The sequence below is a fragment of the Carettochelys insculpta genome, chromosome 6 (genome assembly GCF_033958435.1).
Source record: "Carettochelys insculpta isolate YL-2023 chromosome 6, ASM3395843v1, whole genome shotgun sequence".
In the NCBI taxonomy this organism is placed as follows: Eukaryota; Metazoa; Chordata; order Testudines; family Carettochelyidae; genus Carettochelys; species Carettochelys insculpta.
Genome location: NC_134142.1, coordinates 29,573,242 through 29,597,398, shown reverse-complemented (window position 1 = coordinate 29,597,398; position 24,157 = coordinate 29,573,242). Strand labels below are relative to the sequence as shown.

Below are 24,157 nucleotides of genomic sequence, written 5' to 3'. Positions count from 1 at the left end.
TCTGAACATCTAAGCTGCGTCTACACGTGCACGCTACTTCGAAGTAGCGGCAGTAACGTCGAAATAGCGCCCGTCACGTCTACACGTGTTGGGCGCTATTTCGAAGTTGAAATCGACGTTAAGCGGCGAGACGTCGAAGTCGCTAACCCCATGAGGGGATGGGAATAGCGCCCTACTTCGACGTTCAACATCGAAGTAGGGATGTGTAGACGATCCGCGTCCCGCAACATCGAAATAGCGGGGTCCTCCATGGCGACCATCAGCTGGGGGGTTGAGAGATACTCTCTCTCCAGCCCTTGCGGGGCTCTGTGGTCACCGTGGGCAGCAGCCCTTAGCCCAGGGCTTCTGGCTGCTGCTGCTGCAGCTGGGGGTCCGTGCTGCATATACAGGGTCTGCAACTAGTTGTTGGCTCTGTGTATCTTGCACTGTTTAATGAAAGTGTGTCTGGGAGGGGCCCTTTAAGGGAGCGACTTGCTGTTGAGTCCGCCCCGTGACCCTGTCTGCAGCTGTGCCTGGCTCCCTTATTTCGATGTGTGCTACTTTGGCGTGTAGACGTTCCCTCGCTGTGCCTATTTCGATGTTGGGCTGAGCAACGTCGAAGTTGAACATCGACGTTGCCAGCCCTGGAGGACGTGTAGACGTTATTCATCGAAATAGCCTATTTCGATGTCGCAACATCGAAATAAGCTATTTCGAAGTTGGGTGCACGTGTAGACGTAGCCCTAGAGTGACACACCCATGTTCCAGTACAGAATGGAGCCAAGGCCAAGAGAAGGGCTCTGTGCTGCTTGCTGCTTCCCAGCTCTTCAGTTTGTACCATATGTAATTAGAGCTTCACGGACGTGAAGAACCCATGTCCACAAGCAGCTGCTCAAACACGACGGTTCTCATGCACTAACCCTCACTTCCAAAAGCCACACAGGTCACAATGGCTCAGATGAACATTATCTCCTGGAAGACAGAGTGGTTATCTTCTGCTTTGGGAGAGACAGAACACATAGCAAGGGAGCCTGCCATGCTAAGGAGAGGAAACTTCCCTGGACACTACAATGAGGGGCTTCTCAGCTCATCTGATTGGAAAGCCACATGACTAAGGCTGGATGGCCACCTGGTGCTGCAGCCCTCCTGCTTACAGTATTGTGTCTAATTCATGCCCACCCAATGAGCAGCTGAAGGAGATGCACAACAATAGACCCTGTTTCACAAGAACTTTGTCCTCTCCCGCATGTTTTAGTGCAATTGGGCTCCTAAATTGCCCTTTATCCATGTTCTGCATGTGAGCTTGTTCATGGTAGAGATGTCACTCAAGCTCTTCTGAATGTTATTCAAACTCGGATTTTTAACAATTTCCCTTACACCAAAACTCTAGCACTGGGCCTTCTGGTTACATAAAGTACCACAATCTACAGCACCACAGTTACTGAGCTTCAAGTAGTCTGGAACCACCATGGATTAAAAATGTAAATGCCAGTACTGCAGGGAGTTACATATCTACTGGACTCCGAGCATGTGAGTAGACTCACTGAATATTCCCGGTCAATAAGTAATAAAAAATGTAAAAAAATTAAAGAACGACATTTCAAAGAGGTGGAAAAGTTTCATGGAGACCTCTGTTTTCTAGCTATATATATATATATTTTTCAATTAAAATTTTGACATAGAATCATAGAATTCTAGGGCTGGAAGCGACCTCAGGAGGTCATCCACTCCAGCCCCCTACCTAAAGAAGGATCAACCCCATCTAAATCATCCCAGCCATGACTACGTCCAGCCGGGACTTAAAAACCTCTAAGGAAGGGGATTCATCACCCTCTTGATGAAATAGTTTTTCCTAATATCCAACCTCCACCCCTCCCTCTGTAACTTCAGACCATTATTTCTTGTTCTGGCACCACTGAGAACAGTCTCTCTCTCCATCCTCTTTAGAGCCCTCTTTCAGAAAGTTAAACACTGCTCTCAAATTGCCCCTCGGTCTTCTCTTCTGCAAGCTAAATAAGCCCAAATTTCTCAGCCTCTCCTCATAGGGCATGGGCTCCAGACCCCTAATCATTTTCATTGCCCTCTGCTGACCCCTCTCCAATGTATCTACATCATTTCTATACTGGGCGGACCCAGAACTGGACACAAGACTCCAACAGCCCCCACTTCAACAGCCTACATGCCATAGGGCTGGGGGGGAGGTCTGCAAGAGGGAAGGGCAGCCTCTGGAGCCTGGTCCACCCACACAGACAGCCTGTAGGCCACAGGAGGTACTTCAGCGGGGGGGGAGGGGGGCAACTCCCAGACCTAGGCATGGAGCACCACATCAAACAGGCTGCAGGATGGAAGGAGGCTGTGGGGGGTAGCCCCCAAAGCATCACCCCCCAAACCAGTGCAGAGCTGGGACGAGGGCAGCTGGAGGCCAGGGTCAGCCTGCACAATGGTGCCCTGCCCCCAGCAGGCTGCAGGACAGGGTGGCCATTACCCCAACCAAATGCAGCTGCTCCAGGGGGCTGTCTCCTCCACAGACTGCAGGCCGGGATGTGGGGGAGCAGCTAGAGGTCAGGCCATCCCCCAGAGCCACAGCCCCAGATCCCTTCCTCCTTCCCGGGAGTTGTTTCTGGATGGTGAGTGCAGCTCTGGGCTGAAAGGAGCTGACACCAAAGCAGCATCAGCCTCAGCACCATGGGGAGCCCCAGTACCCCCCCACCTCCCAGCCCTGAGACCCCCTGCCCTAACTTCTGCACCCCCATCTGTCTTGACTTCTGCACCCCTACCGCCCTGCTTTGAGCCCCCACCAACTCTCTGCCCCAGGTCACCCGGCCCCCCGCCCCACCCCCCGCCTCACTCTTGAAGCCTCTCTCCAGCCTTCATTTTTCTTCATTTTTGTAAAACACTATAATGAAAAACAGTATGTGCATGTTCCATGTGTTGGCAAAAAATGTCTTCTGTTAAAGAGCCAAGCAATGCTGGGTGCATCTGCTAGTAACGTGATGTATTGTGTATTAGCCAACCAGCAGTAGGTGTTTGAGGGGATGGGGAGATGAGGGCCAGGGCCAGGGTTATAGCTCTTCTGTCTCATTCCTGCCCTGTGGAACATAGGATGTAGCTTTTATTTTGTTTCAAGTGTATTTAGGGATGGTGTGTTCCACCCTCCCCGCCCCCATGGGTTTGGCTCTGGTTGCTGCAGTTTCATGGTCACTTGAATGACATTGTCTCTGGTGCTGCTCTCGGATTTGGCGGCTCTAGGAGCACACAAAGGCAATCCCCTTATTTGTACCACAAATATTCTTAAAGAAGTAGGTAATAGTACAACTATCCATGATATAGCAATCCTACCAAACCCTATGAAAGAATTAGCACAGGTGACATACTCACATCTTCAAAGCTATTCTAGGGCGGGATGGACCTCTCACAAAGCATCATCGGTAGAGGAGGCTTTCCTGTAGGTATTCCCACTTCTACCCAACTGGCGAGCTTTTTATAGATTGTAATTCCATTTCTAACTACAACCACCACCTTCTGCATACGCACAAAGGCGTTGGCCCACTTTTGCTGGGACGTATGGCCATGCTTTATTGAGGTGTCTCATTTGTTTTTGGGGGTTGATAGTTCCTCTTATTCTTATTAGCATATACATGTTCCCGACAGGCAGAGGTGTGAAGATGTTGCAATCAGGCATCTTGCGGGTTTGGGCAATACCTTGCAGCCTATTGCAATCAATTTTTTCTGTATTACCCATTGACATATTTTAGAATATAGCCACCTGGGCACAAGGTGAGGCCTAGGTCATGTGATCATATCAAGTATTCTTAAACCTATGGCCTGGTTTGTCCAGGAAAAAAAAAATCTCACAGGTCTCATTCTGTTGGCTTTGTGTTTCATCCAGGGCCGTCCTTAGGCCTGATGATGCCCTACGCAGTATTATTATCCTCAGTAATTGTAACTAATCATGCCCTACCCAGTACTATTAAACTAGCGTCCCAGTGCCCGACTTGCTCTGAGCAGCACAAACATAAGCTTACAATACTGGAAATGTTGACACTTTAAATAGCACTGATCTGATAATAATGTTCTGTTGCTAACAACATATTCATGCTGAGAGCTGACTGATGGAAAGAGAGTACCCCTTATATGTTTGCCTCACTCCTGGCCTGCTGGGCCAGCTGTGGTTGAGCAGAAAGGTGGTAAATATGGAATTCCAAAATTCACCTCACGGGGTGCAGAGTGGCAAAAATAGCAGCAAATTTTCAGGTCAGGTCAGACCACTGGGCACTTCTGCCAGCACCCCGGTGAAAGGTGGCTGCTTCTCTGGCCCTGTGCAGTGAGTGGGGAAAGGGGGTGGGGTCAGTGGGGAGGCAGTGAGGGGTGACTGAGAAATAGGAGAACACTCTGAAGGGCACAGAGGCTGTGAGGGGAAGACAGACAAGGGACCAGGTGTTGGGAGGAGGACAGCGCAGTGGGGTGGAGGGAAAGGAAGGGAGGAGGGGCAGTGGAGCAGGTGGGTAGGGAGGGAGGCACTGTACAGCCTGGGGCTGGCCACCCTTGTGGTGAGATTCACTTGCTTCCTCAGCTCCACTGCAGCCAGGCAGCACCAGGCTCCTGAGTCCCCCCTCACCCACCCGTACCTCACCTGTACGACAGTGTGCTGTGCAGAGCTGCCCCTCCCCATGGGCGGCAGCCAGACACTGGGGCTTCCGGATGCCCTGGATAGGAGGGGAGGGGGCACTCTGCGCGCCTCCCCCCAGCTCAGCTCTGCTGCACTTGGAGCAGGGCATAGGGACACTCAGGCCAGCTGGGAATGCAATCCCTCTGAGAGCACCTGTAACCCCCACAGACAGAGAAAGGGGCTGGAGAGGGACCCCCAGACCAGGGCTTCCTGCTGCCCTGGGCAGCTGCAGGGAGTGGTGACTCCTCCCTCTGTCCTGCCCCACTCAGCATGTGAGCACTTGGAGGGTGCCTCTGGCTGGCTGGGAATGCAGCCAGGCAGCTCTGAGTGGTGCACACGCAAATCCTGCTCCTGTCAGCTGGCTGCTGAGCTCAGCGCTGGGATTGGTTGGTCCCTCCATTAGCAGAATCAACCGAGACTGAGCCTGGGAGATGCATTCCCTTCCCCTCAGCTTCCCAGACTGAGAGAGCGACACAGCCCCAGCCAGCACCAGTGTATCTAGCACCCCACCCTGCTCTTTTACCTGATCTCCCTCCCACAGCGGCGTGGAGCCCCCAAGGTTGTGGGACCCTACGCCACTGCATACATTACATACTGGTAGGCATGGCCCTGTTTTCAGCCATGCTTTACTTCATATGCACTCAGCTCTCCTAAATGCTTATCAGTCCTATACTGTTATAATCCTAAAACGTAAATCTATTTAGCATATGTTGGTTATATATGAACTAGCCTGAGCACACCGACATATCATGTAATACAGTGATAAATGGATGATAAAATGAACTAATTGGCTACAAGATTTTGGATTCCTAATATGAAAACTCAGCAAACCTGAAAACAGATCTGAATATACATTAACTTTGTCTCATCTATCAGAGTGCAATGAATCGTGGTGCCAGATTCTGACCAGGCTGTATAAAGAAATAAAAAATCCAGAAAATCTTTTATATTTGTAAGGTCAATGGACCCGGCTTGTCAACAGGGGTCAACATGAACCTGTGACCATAGGAGCTCAAGCCATCTGTTCTACTGCATGAGCTAAAAGCTATCTGACGCTCAAGCAAAGCTGTAAAGGAGAGACTTCACTCTTCCTTGACAGAGGTCTCAGTGCCTCTGGGTAATATATATATATAAAAAGAGAGAGAGAGTCTCCAAAAGCTATCATGTGCACAATATAAAATTTGCAAGGCCATTTTTATCAATACAAAAATAGCTAGATCACTCTTCTCATGGGGCTGATGGCTCTTTCGTAGTAAAAGTTTACGATCTGCAAATACAGCATTTTATTTTACCTTTTCTATATATTTGTTGAAAACATATGTAAAAACCTAATAAACACAAGTGCATTGGCGTGAAGTTGAGGAAAAGAAAAGCAACGAATCCAGCAAATAAAACCTTGTTCTTCCTTCTGCTTGGTCAGTATTTCTTTTTTAAGTTCCCAGATACTTTCTATAGATGCTGCTTGTTAATGTGGCATCACCACTATGGAAAAAGCTTAACTGTCTTAAGAAGATGGATAAAATGTAATGGCAAGAGAATGACTCCAAAAATCAGCATGAGTGAAAGTTACAGGTCCCAACATATGTTTTATTCATTAGCAGCAATCATTAGTAATTGACAGTGTACATTTCTGTGTCTGTTTCATTATTGTGCCTTCAAGATTTCTTTGCCTGTCCCTGTGGAAGCAATATGGTGTGTAGTGTGTGCTACGCGAGAGCATTGTAAATGTTTTAGAGCAGCCTCTGGCTCTTTGGGGGCCAGCCACCATAGATAAAAGCTGGAACATGTGGGGAAGGCAAGTTGACTGAAGGAGAAATAGCTGCTAGCTCTCTTTCCAGCAGGTTTCCTGAGAGGCGCTATGATAGGACTTTCTAGGCAGTGTGCTGACCAACAGCCAGGCCATGGGCAGCAATAAGGAAAGGAATTGCTAATTTCTTGGCTCCCAAGGCTGGGACTGATGGAGCCATGATCCTTACCCAGAATTCTAGGAGGATAAAGTTGCCCGTGAATAACTCAGAACTATATGAATTTAGGACACCGACGCTCAGCTGGGAAAGTTAACATCTTACATGAGACTTTAGCAGAAGCCTTTCAGAAAGGCTGCTTTCCTAGGTCTCAGGGAATTTTTCAGTTTGACCAACTGAGGTCCCTTCCAGCCCCAGGATTTCATGATCTGAATGATCCAACTGGTAGGCAAAGAGATGGATAGTCCTTCCTCTATCAATTATCAGTGATTTAACACTACAGATGCTGTCTACACCATTAGCTATTTTGTTCGAGAAGAAATCTCAACTGCTTAGAAGCTAGTTCCCAAAGGCATTGTGAATGTGTGTCAATTGACATTCAGGGATAGTTACTAACACCTGGTGATCTGTATGAGTACTTGCTGTGTCCCACAGCAAGCACTGATGCCTTCAGCAACTCCTCAGTTATTTTATAGTGGGATTGACAATTTTCCCCATAAAGATTGTGGTGCGGGTTGCTTTATCTACAATCATCACTAGGAAGGGCTTGTTTAATTTAAGGGTAATTGAAGGACGGGAAAGCTTGCTAACGACTATCGCCGTGGCTGCCGCTGCCTCGGTACCATTCTCATGGACATTCAGCATGGCCTTGTGAACAGCCTGCAAAGAAATAAGGCAAATGTTATGGCGTCAGCACAGGAGGGTGAACAGCAACGGAGCTTGCTGTGGTAGGAAACAGGAAGAAAACAAACAGGACTGATACAACCCAGTAAGCCCAATGCCAATCTGCAGGAAACCTTGCCTAGGCTTCAACAGGAATTTCTCTGTATCATGACTCCAGGATCACACCTAAGAGGCTATTGCAGTTATTTCTCAATTACAGTTCTGCTGAGGAGAACGGTGGGCCTGCATGAATCACGTCTGCTGCCCTTCGCCCCAAAAGAGAGGGGTGCTTTTTTTTCAGTATACCTGTGTCACCAATTCCTCCTTAGCCTCACAGAGCATCAGTAGGTTTTGACAGTAAAAAGCTGTGTTCCAGCAGCAATGTCAAGACGAACAATGACAAGAATCCACGAGCCCCAGAATTCTTTTCTTCAACGGCTCTTTTGTGTCTTCCTGCGCATTGATAGTACAGAACCAAACTCTACTGGTGTTCTCTAAATCACTACTGTGGAACCTCACCCAGAATGTTCTTATTGTCCCTCATGTGTCCTAGATAGTATTATCAGTATTATCCCAATGCTGAGCTAGGGTCTAATTCTGATGACATTACTCCCTCTGAGTTGTAACCTATTGTGCACAGTTAAATCCTGGCTCCATTGAAGTCGTTGGCAACAATCTCATTGACTCCTGTGGGGCCAGGAGTTCACCCATTGCCTCACTGGAATCAAAGGCAATGCTCGAGGGAAAACGGGTGACTAAAGGTATCACAGTGTGGCCCTAGATTTGAAAGTTATCATCACTGTTTGCTATCGAGCCATCGCCGTCTCAGGGCAAGGAATAGTTAACGCCACTTTTTTTTATTTGTATTTGTGCTCATTCTTGAGGTACTTGCTGCTCCCTAGGACCAATTCCTTTTTTAACAACCTTCAGAAATGGCAGGTGAACCCTTTTGCTCTCTGTAAGATGCTCTGCTTGTTTGTCCGCCCATCTGGAGAGAGCCGATTGAGTGCCAGCAGCCACTGAGGTTAGTGGGAGTTCAGACAATGGGAGCAGAATCAAGCTTTAAATAGTCTCAGAGGTAAGTTTTATACTCACAGGCACAGACAAATCCAGTTAACAAAACTTACTTTTGAAACATGCAGACCAGACGTCCCGGTGATTCCAGACAGATCAGCACGGTCAGAGAACACACCAGTAATTCCCATTTTCTCAAACAGGAGTTTCACATCATAGGACCCCGAAATAGAAAACTTTGGAACATACAGATTAATACTCCTGTCAACAAAGAATGCCACAGGACGGTGAAATATGGTAGTTCGATAACAATACGGAGTACACACAATTCAGTGACATTGCCTGGTGCTATTCTGATTCCTGAGCTGTTGGCTGTGTGAGGTGTGTGAGTGAGGAATGAGCACCTAGGAGGGGCTAGGTGAGCCTTTTCTGAATGCTCCTGAACAGATGTGGTTGGACTACAGTACCACTGTATTGCTGCTGCTCCCATAACTTCACACTTCAGCACCTGTTATAATTTCATGGCACACCCAATGTATACAACCCAAGCCCCTCTCCCTTCCCCAGAACCAGGTCATCCCAGCTCCCACCCAATCCCCACCTCTCCCCAGAGCTAGGCACCTCCAGTCCCACTCCTGCCCCTTAACTCAATGCCAGAGACTCACCAGAGCCACTGCCCTCAAGCCACCGCCACCATGCACTTCTCCCACCAAGCGGTGAGATGCACGCACAGAGCAGTTGTGGAGCACTGTCCTAAAATTGCCATCAGCCACCTTGCTGCACAATGGTGGGCAAAGTTTACCTCTTTTGGAGTAATTTTTCCCATTTACACAGAGTTTCTTTCGAGAGAGCAGCCTCCACTTGCTTCATCTTCCCTGCGTTGGGCAGAATAAATATTGCTTTGGCACGTCCGCTGTAGGGTATCTGCACCAGCCAGCATGACAGCTGCTCATCATAGTGGCTTTCATAATCGGTATCCCGGTGCATCATATTGACTTTAACGGAGGTTTTCTCATCCACCAAAAAATCTTCCTCGTGAGTGAGGGTAGGATTGAAAGGATTTTCCCAGTAGGCTTATTATCAAAACCAAAAAGAATGGAGGGAGAGAGGAATTTGTTATCAGATTCAAAGGGAAGAAGATCATAGGTGTGCATAACTCCTGTCTGAGGTTGTACAGCCGTACTGGCAGTGGGGCTGAGGGAGCTGTCAGCGTGGGGATCTAGCTTCCAGGACCGTACTCCTCTCTGTCAGCTGCAGTGTCTACTAGGACCCCTGCAGATCAGGGGATCTGATGTCTATCTGCACAGGGCTCTTTCCTCTCGTCCCTTCCAACTAAAAAGCTGAGAGAGATTTTTAAACAATTGGATCCCTCTTTTATGGCACATTAAATACAGGGTTTTTTTTTTTAAGCCTTATCTTCAAGGACCAGCACACTTTAGTTCAGTTCAAGCTCTCTGCTCTATTTTATTCTGACAGTTTTCCTCATTTGAAAGAAAAGGCACCCTCAACATTTTCTTTGCTTTACAACAAAATCAGCCAGTCAGATTATGATTTAAATGAACACCCATTTGCCTTACCTTTGAAATAAATGTAGTTAACAAGAACCATTAGCGTATTTGGATCAAGAGCAGTGACTAGTTTCGGTATTTTCCCATGGGTTTTCTTCGCTACATAACCATTGATCTTTTTCTCGGCCTCTTTTGAATTTTGGAAATCAGTAGAAAAAAATTCGGCTTCGTAAAAGGTTTTCACATCATCTAAAAATGTCTGTCGTGGTTGAAACCCAGTTCCTATGAAAAGGGCATTCCCCATGCTCGTCTGGATCTTATTGTTCGGGCAATTCATCATGTGGATGTGGTGATGGAAACTTTCATGTATCTCCTCCTCCTGAACCTCTGTCAGTCTAAAGCCCATTCCTTCAAAAATCTGAGTCAGAGTGGCCGATTTAGCTCCCATTGCCAGCATTGCAAAAGCAGTAGCGATACTCAGGGGCGAGAAGAACACATTCTTGTCAGCTTCTGCTAAGACAGCCTGCTTATAGAATCTAAATGTAAAGTCAGCATAGCTGGCACCTTTTTTGGCACAAGCCTGGCTTAGGAGCACGTGCGCTTCTGTGTGATTTGTTTCTTTCTGGTCATCCTGGCAGGTGGGGTGATGAGGAAAGTGATGGCAACGGGCAAGTGCACAAAGAGCAACAAGTGACAAACACACAGAAAGGGTGGAACTCATTTTTCCCTTCAAATTTTTCTGTCACAAAATAGAATCAACAAACAATTAGATGAGCAAAATTAATAGGGGCTTTGGTAGCAATTAATGTTTACATTTGTTGTCATGACAGCTATTAATAAAATGTATATAAAAATAATGCACCAAACCAAAGGAACATAACATAGCTAAAGTGACAAGACAGGGTTACAAATCCCACTGAGAAATAATTTGGTTTAGTTTACCAATGTCAGCCATTGTAAAAATTGCAGCATCCCTTTAGGCCATGGGTGTCAACCTTTTGGCTTGCCTGGGCTGCATAGAGTGAAGAGGAATTGTCTTGGGCCGCATATAAAATATATAATATAGTTAATGTATATAAATCACATAATAATGTTAAAAGTTTACAATCTTGTGGGGCCACATTACTAGCTGTCCAGGGCTGCATGCGGCCCGTAGGCTGGATACGCCTGTTTTAGGCACTTCAGGATCTGAGATGTGACCTTCAGCAACATTCTAGAGCTAGGGTGTGTAGCATTCATTAGTTACGGTGGGCAAAATTACATCACAGTAGCTATGTTTCACTATTCTTTGTGTAGAACTAGAAAGTTTAAGAATGAAAGTTATGTTTATTAGACTGAGAGCCAGGAGAAGTTGGAGCAGCAGTTCTTTCACTTCCTCTAGCGGTAAAGTGGGAGAATTTAGGGAGTTGGCTAACTGACAAATTTGCAGATACCACTTCAACTCCCCCTACAGGAAAACTGAGTGAGCGGCTCCCTGCCTGCTAGCAGGTATAAGTCGTATGCCTGTCAGGAATGCCATGAAGTGCCAAAAACTGCACAATCTGGGCTTGCCTGGTGCCAGACATGGGACCTGTGAGAAATGTGCTGGGCCAGGCCAGGCATAAGGAAAAAAGAGGTAAGTGTGAGAGTGTGGGAGATGGGGTTATCCACTGGGCCACTCTGAGCCAGGCAGTAGGTCCAGCTACCTTGGGAGTCTAGCCTTACAGAAAGGGAATTTCTATTTGAGTCCCTTGGGGATTTGATGGGCCCTAGGCAAGGACAGAGCTGAGCAGTGTAATCAGAGCAGCAATGCAACAATCAGTGGGGTACTTGCAAAGTTGTGGAAGACCCCAGCCGAGAGGAGTCCCTGCAAACACTTGACTGAGGCATGTGTGTGGTGGCAGGGAGGGTTGTTCTGGATTTGCCAGTGAGACCCAGGTGGAGTTTCCATGGGGAGCCACAGTTCGATGGGTCTTGGCCACCAATTTTATTCCCTATTACTTTAATAGCTCATTGGTCTTATTGTTTGTTGGTATGTGTTCCTGACGTAGGGTGTCATTGTACAGGCTGAATCTCTCTAGTCCAGCACCCTCGGGATCTGAATGGTGCCAAACAAAAAAAATAGCCGGACGAGGGAAAGTCACCATTGTCACACATTGCCAACGCTTCCACTGTTTACTGGGCTCTTAGAAGACATTTAGTGGTAAATTACTGCAAAATAACAGCTCAGAACACTGACAGCCAAGACTGCTAGCTGGAAAAAACTTTATGGGACCATGGAAAACTTGGCCACACCCATGATAAGTGGTCATCCAGTGAACTAAAATCATGCTGGATCACAGATGATAAAGTGCTGGACTGTAGAGGCTCACCTGTATTTCCAACAGCAACGAAGGGTCCTGTGGCACCTTATCGACTAACAGAAAAGTTTTGAGCATGAGTTTTCGTGAGCACAGACTCACTTCATCAGAGGCTGGAGACCAGCATCTGATGAAGTGAGTCTGTGCTCACGAAAGCTCATGCACAAAACTTTTCTGTTAGTCTATAGGGTGCCACAGGACCCTTCGTTGCTGTTACAGATCCAGAGTAACACGGCTACCCCTCCAATACTGTATTTCCAACTTCACCAGACTGTGAGCTGCTTGTGTGACCACCCACAAGCAGACTCAAACCTGGCACCTCTCGAGCTTAATCAATGAGCTGCTACAGTTTGAGCTAAGAGCCCACTGGCACTCAGCTAAGGCTGTAGAGGAAGCTTGTTCTTTGTTGTAGAAGTGGTCTAGGTGCCCCTATGTTGGCCAGTGAACCACACCCCTAAGTATGTGGCTTACACTTGCTGGAGGACAAGTTGCTTTCTCCATTATTTGTGCTTATCTCCCAAAACATATTCATTTCCTACGCCCTCCCCACCCCCGGTACCCAGCAGTGCATATGGCTTGATAGATTAGGTCATTATGAATGGCACAGAAAGGGTGACCTAGCACACAAGGAAACATGAGATTCCTGTTTGACTGGGTGCTTTAAAGGCTCCACCTGGTTTGAAAGGATATTATACTCTAATTTTAGTCTGATGCACTCCTCCACTAGAACAGGAGGGTTTGCTGTTCCTGGGATGGTTGCTTCTGTCCTATTTCAGGAGAAAGAATCAATTGCAACAGCAACAGGGAACAAAGTCACATTGTGCAAATGAAATAATGTTAGTGCCTAAATTGCAAAGACCATAATTATCATCAAGTCAAGGTGTCTAAGGAAAACAGGACATATAACTGTACTTACCTAGTCAGAGGGATCTGGCTGGGTTCAACTGATTGGCATTGCTCCTTGTACTACTATTTATATTGCTGTGCTGTACTCAGACAGATTTTTTCAACGCCACATTGAACAGGCCAAATAAAAGCGACCAATGAGGACCCCGAGTAAATATTGATAGCCTGAAGGTGACTGAACCTGGATAAGTTCCCTATCACTGGGGAAAAAGTTTAAGGGGAGAGACTGGTGTTCTCTTCTGGCTGCTTTGTGAAGCATGAATGACACCAAACATAAGAGCCTGAGTCTTAAGAGCCTGAGCCAGCTGATATTCCCACAGCACCATGCAAAGCTACATCCATGGAGCAATGGGCAGTCAAGGCCTGACATCAAGGAATATCCAAAGGGGCCCAGGGAGACAACAGGACCCTGTAACGCAGGGCCCACGTGCACTATTTATCCCTGAAGGGTGCCCAAAGAAGATGTCTGAGCAGCCGTCTATTCCTGACTTGCTGTGACTTCAAACTGCACCTTCCTTTTGATCTCTGTCTTCTGACCCCAGCCTGATTCTGACCATGACCCTTACCTCTTGATTGCAGCCTGGTTCTACAGCTGATCTGCAGTGTCTGTCTCTGACCTGACCCTGGCTCTTGCTTATCACCTGTGGGTCTAGCTATTACACCAATCCCTGCTTATCGAATACTGCCTCGTGGCTGTCCCTGACTTGTGAGCAGCAGCTCAGAAGTGACCAAATCTCCTATAGCCCCATTCCCTTACCGTAACTCCCTCCCGCTCCCCCTCTTGAATTCAGGCTGGAAAAAAATGCCCAAACCTAATTGGTGAAGGTGGGTAAAATTTTAGGTTGACAAACTGCATCTTTCAGCAAATAAATTATTCATCTGAAAATTTTCACCCACCTTTATTGATTTCTATGCCCTTTGTTGAATATATGATACATGCATATTGCATTTCCTTCCTTCTCAAGGTACTCAGGAGGGAGGGTGAAAAAGCTGGATGGTGGAGGTTATACCTTTTGTAGTATTTCCTGCATTTCAACCAGTGCGACGAGCACACAGAATGTTGTAGTTGGCTGTACATTATGCATTGGAATAGCATATTCCAATATTTGTCTTGTTAGAGCATTCTTGTCCAGTCTACAGATGCATATGTACCAACTGTAGACAAAGGATTCTTCTTTCTGAATGACTTCTCCCATTAAAAACAAAAAGCAGTCAAGTAGCACTTTAAAGACGAGCAAAATAGTTTATTAGGTGAGCTTTCGTGGGACAGACCCACTTCTTCTGTTACTATTCTCCCATTTAAGCACAGCTTCCTTCAACAACACACCTGCAACTTGCTTCCTTCTTCAAGCAGAGAGCATAATGCAGCAGCATTTGCCGTTAATGGGCCATTGTACCCATTAGCAAAGCAGTTCTTCATCATAGTGATTTGCATACCACCCTATTTCACTTTAGCAACAATAAAACTCCTCCTTTGGTCTAATTGGGATGAAATGATTTTTCCTTGTGGGCTTATGATAAAAAGGAAGAAAAGGCCATTGAACATTCATGGGAAAGGGAGTCATTAGTATAAATCAAACTAATTAACAGGTAACAAGCCCACTGTTGGAGGTGTAAATGAGCTCAAAGCCGACTTCCACACGATGTTTTATCTCCATTACACTAGCGAGACTATTGGCAGCAGAATCTCTGCTGTAGTGGGGTGCTGAATAAACACTCTGTGCATTACAATGAAGTGTCAAATGACCAAATAGCATGTGGTTTTGCTAGAACTGTTATTTAGAGTGAAGCAAATGTTCTTCGTTAAATATTTATATTGCTATTAAATTGGACACGCCAGATCTCCCCAGGCGCACATGATGGTCTCTAAAACTGTATGTTAATAGAGCAAAGATTTATTTCACACTTCCTCTCATCAGGAGCTAGTAGGTGGGCAGTACAGAAGTGCACTGACGTGGAGGCGCTCTTACAGAGAGACATGGTGCTTCTCTGAGGTAGAACTGGCTCTTGATCTCCAGGAGCCACAGGAGTAGTTTGCACACCGCACCATCCTCTGCAGTGTTGCAATGTCTGTTCGGCAAAGTTCACGAATCAGCACCACACCTGCTGGCCCTCGAGCATCAACTCTCGCTTCCTTGGTATGTCAGATCTTACAATAGTATAGGTTCATCTGGTGTCCAGAGCCTGGCACAACAGGAAAAGCTTGAATTTCTCATGCAACAGTCATAGTGGAAAAAGAACCCTTTAAAGGACAAATTGTTAAACAAACGTCTTCGTTTTATTTGCCAAAGGAGGAAAATGGAGCACATCTGTCTGAAACCCTTTGCACAGCCCCCTCTGTGCTTTACCTTGTTGCAACGAAGAACCAAGTAAACATTGGTATCTCCATTTTACACGTAAGAATACAGAAGCACAGGACAAACTTTGGGGCCATTCCCAAGGTCACAGAGGAGCTCGCTGGTACAATTGGCACACTGTGAGCTGCAGTCACAATGATTGCAACATGAAACACTGGTCAGCGCTGGTGAGATCAGATACCCACTCGGACCTTAGTTTTCACCTGTGTGTGTGTTCAAATTAAGTGATCTTGATAGACCCAAGCTTCTGATGGTTTGTATGGCACTAGCACTTACACAGCAACTAGATGCCTCTGGCTAGCCCATGCCAGCCGACTGGGACCCTTCTTCCTCCCAGGGTCCTTGAAACCAGGCTCCAGCCTGTGCCTGCAAGTCTAGCTAGCAATGCAATAGTCCTGCTGTCTGCACCCCATGCCCCCAAATTATTTGGCAGGAGCCAGGTATGGGTGTCTGGCTGCTGTGCAGACAGAACCTTAGAGGCCTAAGGCAAGCCTGGGGCCCCATTATGCAAGATGCTATGCAGACAGATCATAAGAGAAAGTTCCTATGCTGAAGCACTGACAGCCTAAATAGGCCAGACAGATACAGGAAGAATTATTACCCTCATTGTACAGCTGTGGCTCTGACACACAGTCAGGGATTAAGTGACTTGCCCATGTTATACCGGAAGACTGGCGCAGCTGTGAACCAATGCAGCTTGCCTGTGTTCCAGCCTGGTGCCTTAATTACAGACTTCTCCCTCTCTCTAATTACATTCTTTCATTAAAAGACAAGAGACAGCGTCCTTTCCCCCAGGTCTCAACCAGCAATCCACAACTTGTAATTGCAAGAAATGAGTGTCTGGACGACATATATGCACAGTTAACAAGCAGCATAGCACAGAGTGTTGCAAGATCCTCAATTAGGTCACTAGTTTTCCATGGCTTTTTTCCCTCCCAGTGATTATTGATCTAGTGCTCAGCTTGTGGGGTGTCTTGATGTTACTGGCTTGGATAGAAATCTGCCGAGGGACTTAGCAAGTCACTTCACCTTTCTGTGGCTCAGTTTCCCCATCAACAAACTGGACCATGAGGGCTGACTGTGCTGCAGCCGTGCAGCCAGGATACTGGCAGGGCTGAGACTGTGGGAGGAGGAAAGGGTAGAAGTGGAGGGCCAGAGGCTGGGTGACCCTCCTTGCCAGGCTGCTCAGAAGTTGTAGTGGCTCCTCCCAGGTAAAACTGTCCCAACCCTGCTCCCCCTCAGGAACTTGGGGGTCAGACTGGCTGGTTGTGGCCAGCATGCAGTGTTCCCTGTAAGCTGTGTGCTTGTGGGGCAGCTCATGAGAGATTCAAGTGGTAGCAGAGTGCACACAGCTAAGTTTGGTTTTTTTTCCTACTAATGGTGCACATTTGCCTCAGTGCACATAAAAATTATTCTGCACATGGATGGAAAAGATGACAGTGAGCATTGCCCCAGGGCAGTAATTTGTCATCTAGTCCTGTTCTCTGCCCTATTGGCAAGGCCAAGCACCATGCTTTTTTTTTTTTTTTTTTAAGTTTTAAACCTATTTTGTCCCAGATCCCTAAATGGCCCCTCAAGGACTGGGCTTACAACCCTGGGTTTGGCAGGCCAATGCTCAAACCACTGAACTAGGGCTGTTCAAAATGTTCAGAGAAAGGAGGTTAAAAAGTGAGGTGACAAAATTTGCACATGATACAAAAGTACTCAAAACAAAACAGCAGTCATGTAGCACTTTAAAGACTAACAAAATAATTTATTAGGTGATCATCATAATGATCTGAACGGGGGTCTGTCCCACGAAAGCTCATCACCTAATAAATTATTTTGTTAGTCTTCAAAGTGCTACATGGCTGTTTTTTTGGTTTGATAGAATACAGACTAACATGGCTACCTCTCTGTCACTCTTCAAAAGTACTCAAGATAGTTATGTCCAAAGCCTTCTGTGAAGAGTTAACAAAAGGATCTCGCAAAACTGCGTGACTGTGCAACACAAAGGCAAATGCAATTTAGTGTTGATAAATGCAAAATAATGCCCCTAGCAAAACATAATCTCAACTATACATACAAAAGGATGAGGTCTAAAATAGCTGGACCTATCAATAAAGAGATTATTAAGGAGGTATTGAGGAGTTATTTGAAAAATCTGCTCCATGTTCAATGGCCATAAAAATGCTAAACCGTTTGAGGACTCATTAGGAAAGGGAGAGATAATAAGCCAGAAAGTATATGATGCCTTTATGTAAATCCATGGTAAGCTCATATATTGAACATTGTATGCATATTTGGTCATTCCTTTTCAGAAATTATACTGGATTTGGAAAAGGTACAGAAGAGAGCAACATAAATGATTAGGAGTATTGAAACTATTCCCTATGAGGAGTGATTAAAAAGACAGCGACTTTTCAGCTTGCAGAAAGATGCCTAAGGTGAGATGTGACTGAAGCCTATCAAATCGTGAGTGGTGTGTAAAAATTGCATAAGGAAGTCTTATTTACTCCTTCACATAATAGATGAACTAGGAATCACTCAATGAAATTAATAGCAGGTTTAAAAAAGAAAGCATTTCTTCACAACCAACCTGTGGGATTCGTGGCAAGCGGATGTTGTAAAGGCCAAGATGTCTCTCACATCTGTTTGCTAGAAGCTGGGAATGGGTGACAGGGGGACTAACTGAAGTCATAGGAGCTGTACCTTTCTCTGTGTGGTGTGAAAGAAGTAGCAAGTAGACAGTTAAGGCACCAGAAAATACAATGAGATAGCAAGAAAAGCATTGGCAATGTGGTCCTGAGAAAAAAGACAAGGGAGAACTTTTTGTACAGAGTGTTAGCTGGAAAGAGGCTTCCAAATATGAGCAAAGAAACTGCCTTGTTTGCTTCTTACTATGTTTGGAAAAACAGGACTCTATGTACATTCTTTGTAAATCAAAAGGATTGCATCAAAGAAACACCTGACTATCATCAATACATTCTAAAGAGAGCAACCCATAAAAACCTAAATGTTGGCTAATAACTCAGGCCACAAAGGGTAGCAATATATACATATGTGGCAAAGAGCAGAGGCTACTATGAAGTCCACTAGAGACATCCATAAGGAGCTCTTAAATAGCACATAGATACAACCCTGGCTGATGCTTTGATTAGCTGGACTCTTTGCATTACATGGTCCTAATTGCTTAATTCCTGTACTGTAGAAATCAGGTAGTACAATTTAAAACTTCTATAATTTCATGTTTATTCATTTTTATTTCTGTAGAATAATAAATGGTATGTATATTTCAAGGTCAAACATAAAAACTGAAAATTGTAATACAGACTACCCATCAACAGAATCATTCAATAATTCACCTCTGCTGCCAGTAGAGGTCAGAAAACACAGCATGAGCATGAATATATGAGGAAAAATATTGATAGAACTTCTGAAACAAGAGTAAAATGGTATGAAGGTAAAATTGAGAAAGGAAAAATATAAATAAGCATCTGTAGTATAAGTGATCTTGGAATCCTTTGTTTTTTAACACTAAAGACAAATCCTATACAACTCTGACAATCTTAATATAAAAAGCAAGTGCTGAGCTGAGTGCAGATTTTCTTTGAAGATACAATATGGGAACAAGACACCATAGCCCAAACCATGAAGTTATGTAAAAGGTGGTGTACGATATAGATAGGCTATAAATGATGCACCCTGCAGACATTTACTACTGTAGTGATGTTTACTACCACAAGTGGTTCCATTTGATTACTTTCATTCTATGCTGGCAAAAATACTGACACAAGGACACAAAAATACTGATACAAAACAAGCCATTTCCCCAATTTGACAGCTTCCAAAACCTGGCACAGGCCCTGGCACAGAGCTGACCTAAACAGAACTTTGATTCAGTGTCACCCATTGTCCACTGCAAGGATGAAGAATTGGAGAATAGTTCTGTTTTGGCCATGCCTCCTCCTATTCCTTCCTCTGTCTCAACTCTGATATGCCGCTGTCCTGCCCTCGCATGGTCAGTGTGCTGCAGTTTAGAAAACATACGGCGGTGTCAATGCAATTCGCCAGGGGGACCTTATGCCTTCTTTTGTCCCCACCCTGCTGGCACAAAGAGGCACAGGGGATTTATCAGACTCATTGACAGCAATGGGGCCACTCAGGGTAGTAAGCACTACATTTCTTAATAGGTATCCACTAGACTGAGCCATGGGCTGGTGAGAAAAGAGATGTGAGTGGTAAAGGAATGATCTGGCAGTCAGTGTGCATGCAAAATACATGTAATTTACACAGTGATGTGGTGGACAGGAAGGGTGCAGCAGGTCTACATTAGTAATCTCAACATTTTTTCTGATCCTCAATTGTCGTAAAATGGATTGTTGCTTTCAGTGTTACAAGAACTATCTCTTTTCACCTCTGCTGACAGTTCTGCCTGAGTTCCTTTTCTTTTCTTTATTTTTAAAATGCAAACCCAAACCAATCTGTAGTGAGGGTGATTTAAAATCAATTAAAGTTCTCAGTTATGAAGCAAAATATACAACACTATGAGGGAAATTGTGGCCTCTAATGCCATCTCTATACTAATGAGGTCAAAATGTTTCTTTATTTAATAGTGTGGTATATTACTCATAGTTATTGCATACAGCAATTTAGTAACTAATTTCCATTGGGTTCCCGATTTTGCCCATAAAGAATACATTATTCTTTTCAGCTACGATCATCATGAAGGGCCTATCGAATTTAATGGTAGAGGACATAGACATTGGCACTGTTTCTATAGCAGTGGCTGCAGATGCTTCAGTGCCTTTTTCATCCACATTCACTTTGGCCTGATGAATAACCTAGGAGGAAAGCAACAAGCATTAGTGTTCTGAGTGCGGACTGACAGCAGGTGTAAAAAAAACGAGCCTTAGGGTTTTTAAACAAAAGTGTTCAGAGAAATAACTGCTGAGGAATGAGCAAAAGGCATGAGTGACCGCCACAAACCAAAGGAAAACGGCAAACTCCGCACAAAAAACAAACAAACGAACAAACAATCCGTGAACTGCATGAATCAAAATCATCAGAAATGACAATCTCATTGTCGCTCTGCCGTGCTATCACAAGCACTGGCCCCAAGTCTCCTCTTGCCAGTGTAAATCAGGAGCAACTTCAGTGAAGTCTGTGGAGTTACACTAATGGAGTTACACTGTGGAGTAAAACTAATGTGAGAGCAAAACTGCATCCAGATCTCTTTGGCAAATTTATGGTGGAGTAATAGTTCACAGGTGGGAGCTATCAAGAGTGGATGGAAAATACATTTGAGGGATAAAGATAGCTTTTCTTGAATATGTCTTGTCTGTTGGCAGCATGAGAAGGTGGATAGATAAAACAAGTTTGGGGCACAAAACTGCACAAGCTTGTCCTTACTGCACTGACAAACAGTTACAGGTCTGTTCATTTGTGAGGTTTGAAGGTTTCTGTATTGCTTTGTAATGGGAGCTCAGGGTTGGGAGATAAATTTGGTCCAAAACATTTTAGTGAAAAATGAAGATTTGGTGGCAACAAAATGCTTTTCAAATTCAGGTCAATTTTGCTAAATCGTGTCTGTTTTAAAAAAATAATCTTAAAAGCAACTGAAAAAAAAACCAAAATGTTTTGATTTTTTCAATTCAAAATGACTTTGTTCCAAAATTCCCTTTAGTTTTATTTTAAATTTCAAAAATACATAAAAACGCAGTATAGGAATATAAAAGTTTTCATATCTGGTGGAGTGAAATGTTTCAGTCAAAACTGAGTAAATTATTTTGGATTTCTTGTTTTGTCTTGTTGTTTTCGGTTTCTCCTGAAAAGATGTTTCCCCTCTGATTTTTCCGATTTGCCAGTGAACCAAAGAACACAGGTTTTGCCCAGCTTTTCATAGCATCTTACAGAACTGAACTTCCTGCTTTTAACAACTGAAGAGGCAAAGGGAGCTGTGCACGGGTGGTACCAGCAACAGAAGCCCTACAAAGCAACCCTTTCCACCACCTTTCAAACCAAAAGGAACAGGGTAGTGCAGGTCTTCACCGGGAAGTGGTGAAGGAGGGAGAGATTTGCTCAAGTGTGTTGTCAGTAAACAGCTCCGTGCACTGTAAAAATCTGCTCGGTCAAAACATTGCAATCAGTGGGGCTGACAGCCACTGTGGGCCCTGGGGCAAGGTGGGAGAGAGCCCAACTCCATTTCCCTGGAAGGGGAAGGGCGAAGAGCAGAAGGGGAGGGGCCTGCAACAGACAGCCCTAAGCCCTGCTCATACCCTGGCACTGGGACACTCCCTCGCAGCCATGTGGTGCAGCAGAGCAGCCCTGGCGTGGCACTTCAAAGGTGCCTGGAGCTCTGTCTGCTGTTGCTGCCCTTTGAAATGGCCGGCCCAGATGCACTTGCCTCCTTTACGCTTCCCAGCTTGGTGGGCCTGAATGTAATATACTGTAATATACTGTGACTGGTGGTGATACAACAGGCAGCCTCGCTAACGAGCAAGGTAGTCTCCCCCTCAAACCCTGCTTTTCATACACAGCAAAGCGTTTATATGCAGGTTTTTCCTAGGAAACATGTGTAAAGGAACTGTTTTACCAATGGATCCCTTAAACAGAACGAAGCCTCACTCACCTCTGAAATCTTGTGCCTGGGCCTCCCAGTAATTCCAGACAAGTCGGCTTCATTAGTGAACGCATTTCTGATGCCCATTTTAAAAAGGATTTGTTTTAAGTCTAATTTCTCACTAATAGAGAATCTTGGAAGGTATAAATTGGTTAATCTGTCCAAAGAGAAATGCAAGAAAATGATAAAGCATTTCAGTCACAGGTCACAGTACAGTGTTTGCAATGTCTCCATTAGCCCAAGGAGAAGATTTGACTGAAAACCCACGACAGATTTCCTCTGGCACTAGCTTTCAGGGAACAGGAAGTTTCTGATGGGTGTTATTGGAAGCCTGGAATGGGAGGAAGGATGTGGTCATAGGTAGGGTTCTACCCAAAAGCCTGTGTTCAGTTCCCTGTCCTGTGGAATCTCTGTGCCTTAGCTCCCCATCAGCTAATCCGATATCATAGAACTGCTGTCCTCACAGGAGTGTTATGAAGATAAATATATTGAGGTTTGTGGGGTGCTCCAAGGCTATGGCAATGGGACCTACGACAGACAGTGCTAAGTGCAATGAGACTGAGGCCAGACTTGTAAATTTCATACATGCAGAGCATCTGGATTGTCCCTACACCCAGCTCATTCTTCCTCCTGTCCTCAAGGACATTCCTTAACTGCCACATCACAGTCTGATTAAGTGATACCCACCCACAAGGGGAGGGATAGCTCAGTGGTTTGTGCACTAGCCTGCTACACCCAGGGTTGTGAGCTCACACCTTGAGGAGGCCATTTAGGTATTGGGGCACAGAGATGTCAGGGATGGTGTTTGGCCCTGCCAAGAAGGCAGAGGAATAGACTAGAAGACCTCCCAAGGTCCCTTCCAGTTCTAGATGTGTACCTCCAATTATGTCTATACTCTCGTTGACTTCAAAGGACTTTGCCTCAACCCTAAGGACAACTCACCTGGATGTCCATAAGGAGGAAAACTGATTAGCAGGCTTTAAAACAGAATTAGATTTCAAAGCCCACTGGACAATTATCCAAGCACCCTATTAGTTAAAGGTTCCCAGTATTGCTTAAGGTTGTACTCTAGTCCCCTTTTTAGGGAATTTTTCCTCCTTCCTCCTTTAGCTAAGATTTTCAAAAGCAACCAGTGATTTTCTGCCTGCTTTTCAGAAAGTGCTGGGCATTCATCCTCTGAAACTGAATTCCTGTAAGACATCTCAAGCTGGCCGCTCAGAAAGTGAGATACCCAAATTCATGAGTTCCTCTTGAAAATGTTGGCCTTAGTTTAACAATTATATTATACGGGGCTCAGGTGGGGGGATGGGACACAAACAGAACACTTTCCAAAGAAAGCAGAATAATGTGTGGTGCATAATTTATTAAGGATAATAGCTAAACACAAAGCAAATTGACATCAGTTTAGTTCATGAATCATGTTGTTAACTTCGTGTAAGATTTAGTCACTTTAATGAAAAATAAATATGGTATTGCTTTACTACTCAATATTCATCATTTCTGTTGCATTTTTCCTCTCAGTATCCCACTGTCTTTAGTTTTTCTGGCGTTAGGGCTAGCACAGTTGTGGAAAACCTGTGGCCCATGGGCTGCATGTGGCTCATCAAGATAAACCTTTGGCAGACCTCCAGACATATTGTTTACCTTGCATCCACAGGTATGGCCATCTGCAGCTCCCATTGGCTGCAGTTTGCCATTTGCCTGAGCTTTAAGCACATGGCCACCTCTTTTTCCCCTCAATGTAACATACTGAAATGGCATGGAGCACACTGCTCCCAGCAGTATGCTATTTACGCCATCTCCCTAAATGGCCCCCTCAGGGACTGAACTCATAGTCTTGTATTCCATGTCATTTCATACATTTTCTCAGACCAGACACATTGAACTGGACTGTGCAAAACTTTTTCACTGACATGAAGCATAACTCAGTGGGGTTTGTGAAATTCAAATGCTCTCCCCTTGGAAACTCTCTTCTCTCTGCAGGTGAGTATGGGACCTCAGGCTCCAGACTGAGGTGTAAAGATGATAAAAAGTGAATGGGAGCTCCAGCCCAGTCGCTGCTGAAGGCCCTTATGTTGGTTTGATATTTGGGAGTGACTGGATTTACTACACCCTCTCCAAAGACGCAAAATGGAGCAGCCAACTGCTCTGAAAACT

At 45.2% G+C, this 24,157-nt stretch overlaps 2 protein-coding genes across 2 annotated transcripts in view; both read right to left on the bottom strand.

The window, feature by feature from the left end:
• Positions 1 to 6,238: 6,238 nt before the first annotated feature.
• LOC142015288 (alpha-1-antiproteinase-like) lies at positions 6,239 to 10,518 on the bottom strand. The gene is made up of 4 exons (XM_074998731.1): positions 9,867 to 10,518; positions 9,092 to 9,362; positions 8,403 to 8,550; positions 6,239 to 7,272 (listed from the first exon to the last, which is right to left on the bottom strand). The coding sequence occupies exons 1-4, from the start codon at positions 10,516 to 10,518 to the stop codon at positions 7,078 to 7,080; spliced, it is 1,266 nt and encodes a 421-aa protein (XP_074854832.1). The 3' UTR covers positions 6,239 to 7,077.
• Positions 10,519 to 20,030: 9,512 nt separating this feature from the next.
• Positions 20,031 to 24,157, bottom strand: part of LOC142014612 (alpha-1-antitrypsin-like) — a 33,799-nt gene continuing 29,672 nt past the window's right edge. The window contains exons 5-6 of the mRNA XM_074997474.1: positions 22,010 to 22,157; positions 20,031 to 20,222 (exon numbers count right to left, since the gene is read on the bottom strand). Of these exons, the coding sequence (XP_074853575.1) occupies positions 20,031 to 20,222; positions 22,010 to 22,157 (340 nt within the window). The remainder of the gene's footprint in view (positions 20,223 to 22,009; positions 22,158 to 24,157) is intronic.

What these genes read in the sequence shown, in the direction of transcription:
- LOC142015288 (XM_074998731.1), bottom strand. Translation starts at nt 10,518, where the DNA reads ATGAGTTCCACCCTTTCTGTGTGTTTGTCACTTGTTGCTCTTTGTGCA. An exon ending in TAACTACATTTATTTCAAAG is followed by an intron (nt 9,363 to 9,866) that starts GTAAGGCAAATG and finishes TTTGATAATAAG; the next exon opens with CCTACTGGGAAAATCCTTTC. An exon ending in GAAAAATTACTCCAAAAGAG is followed by an intron (nt 8,551 to 9,091) that starts GTAAACTTTGCC and finishes CTTTGTTGACAG; the next exon opens with GAGTATTAATCTGTATGTTC.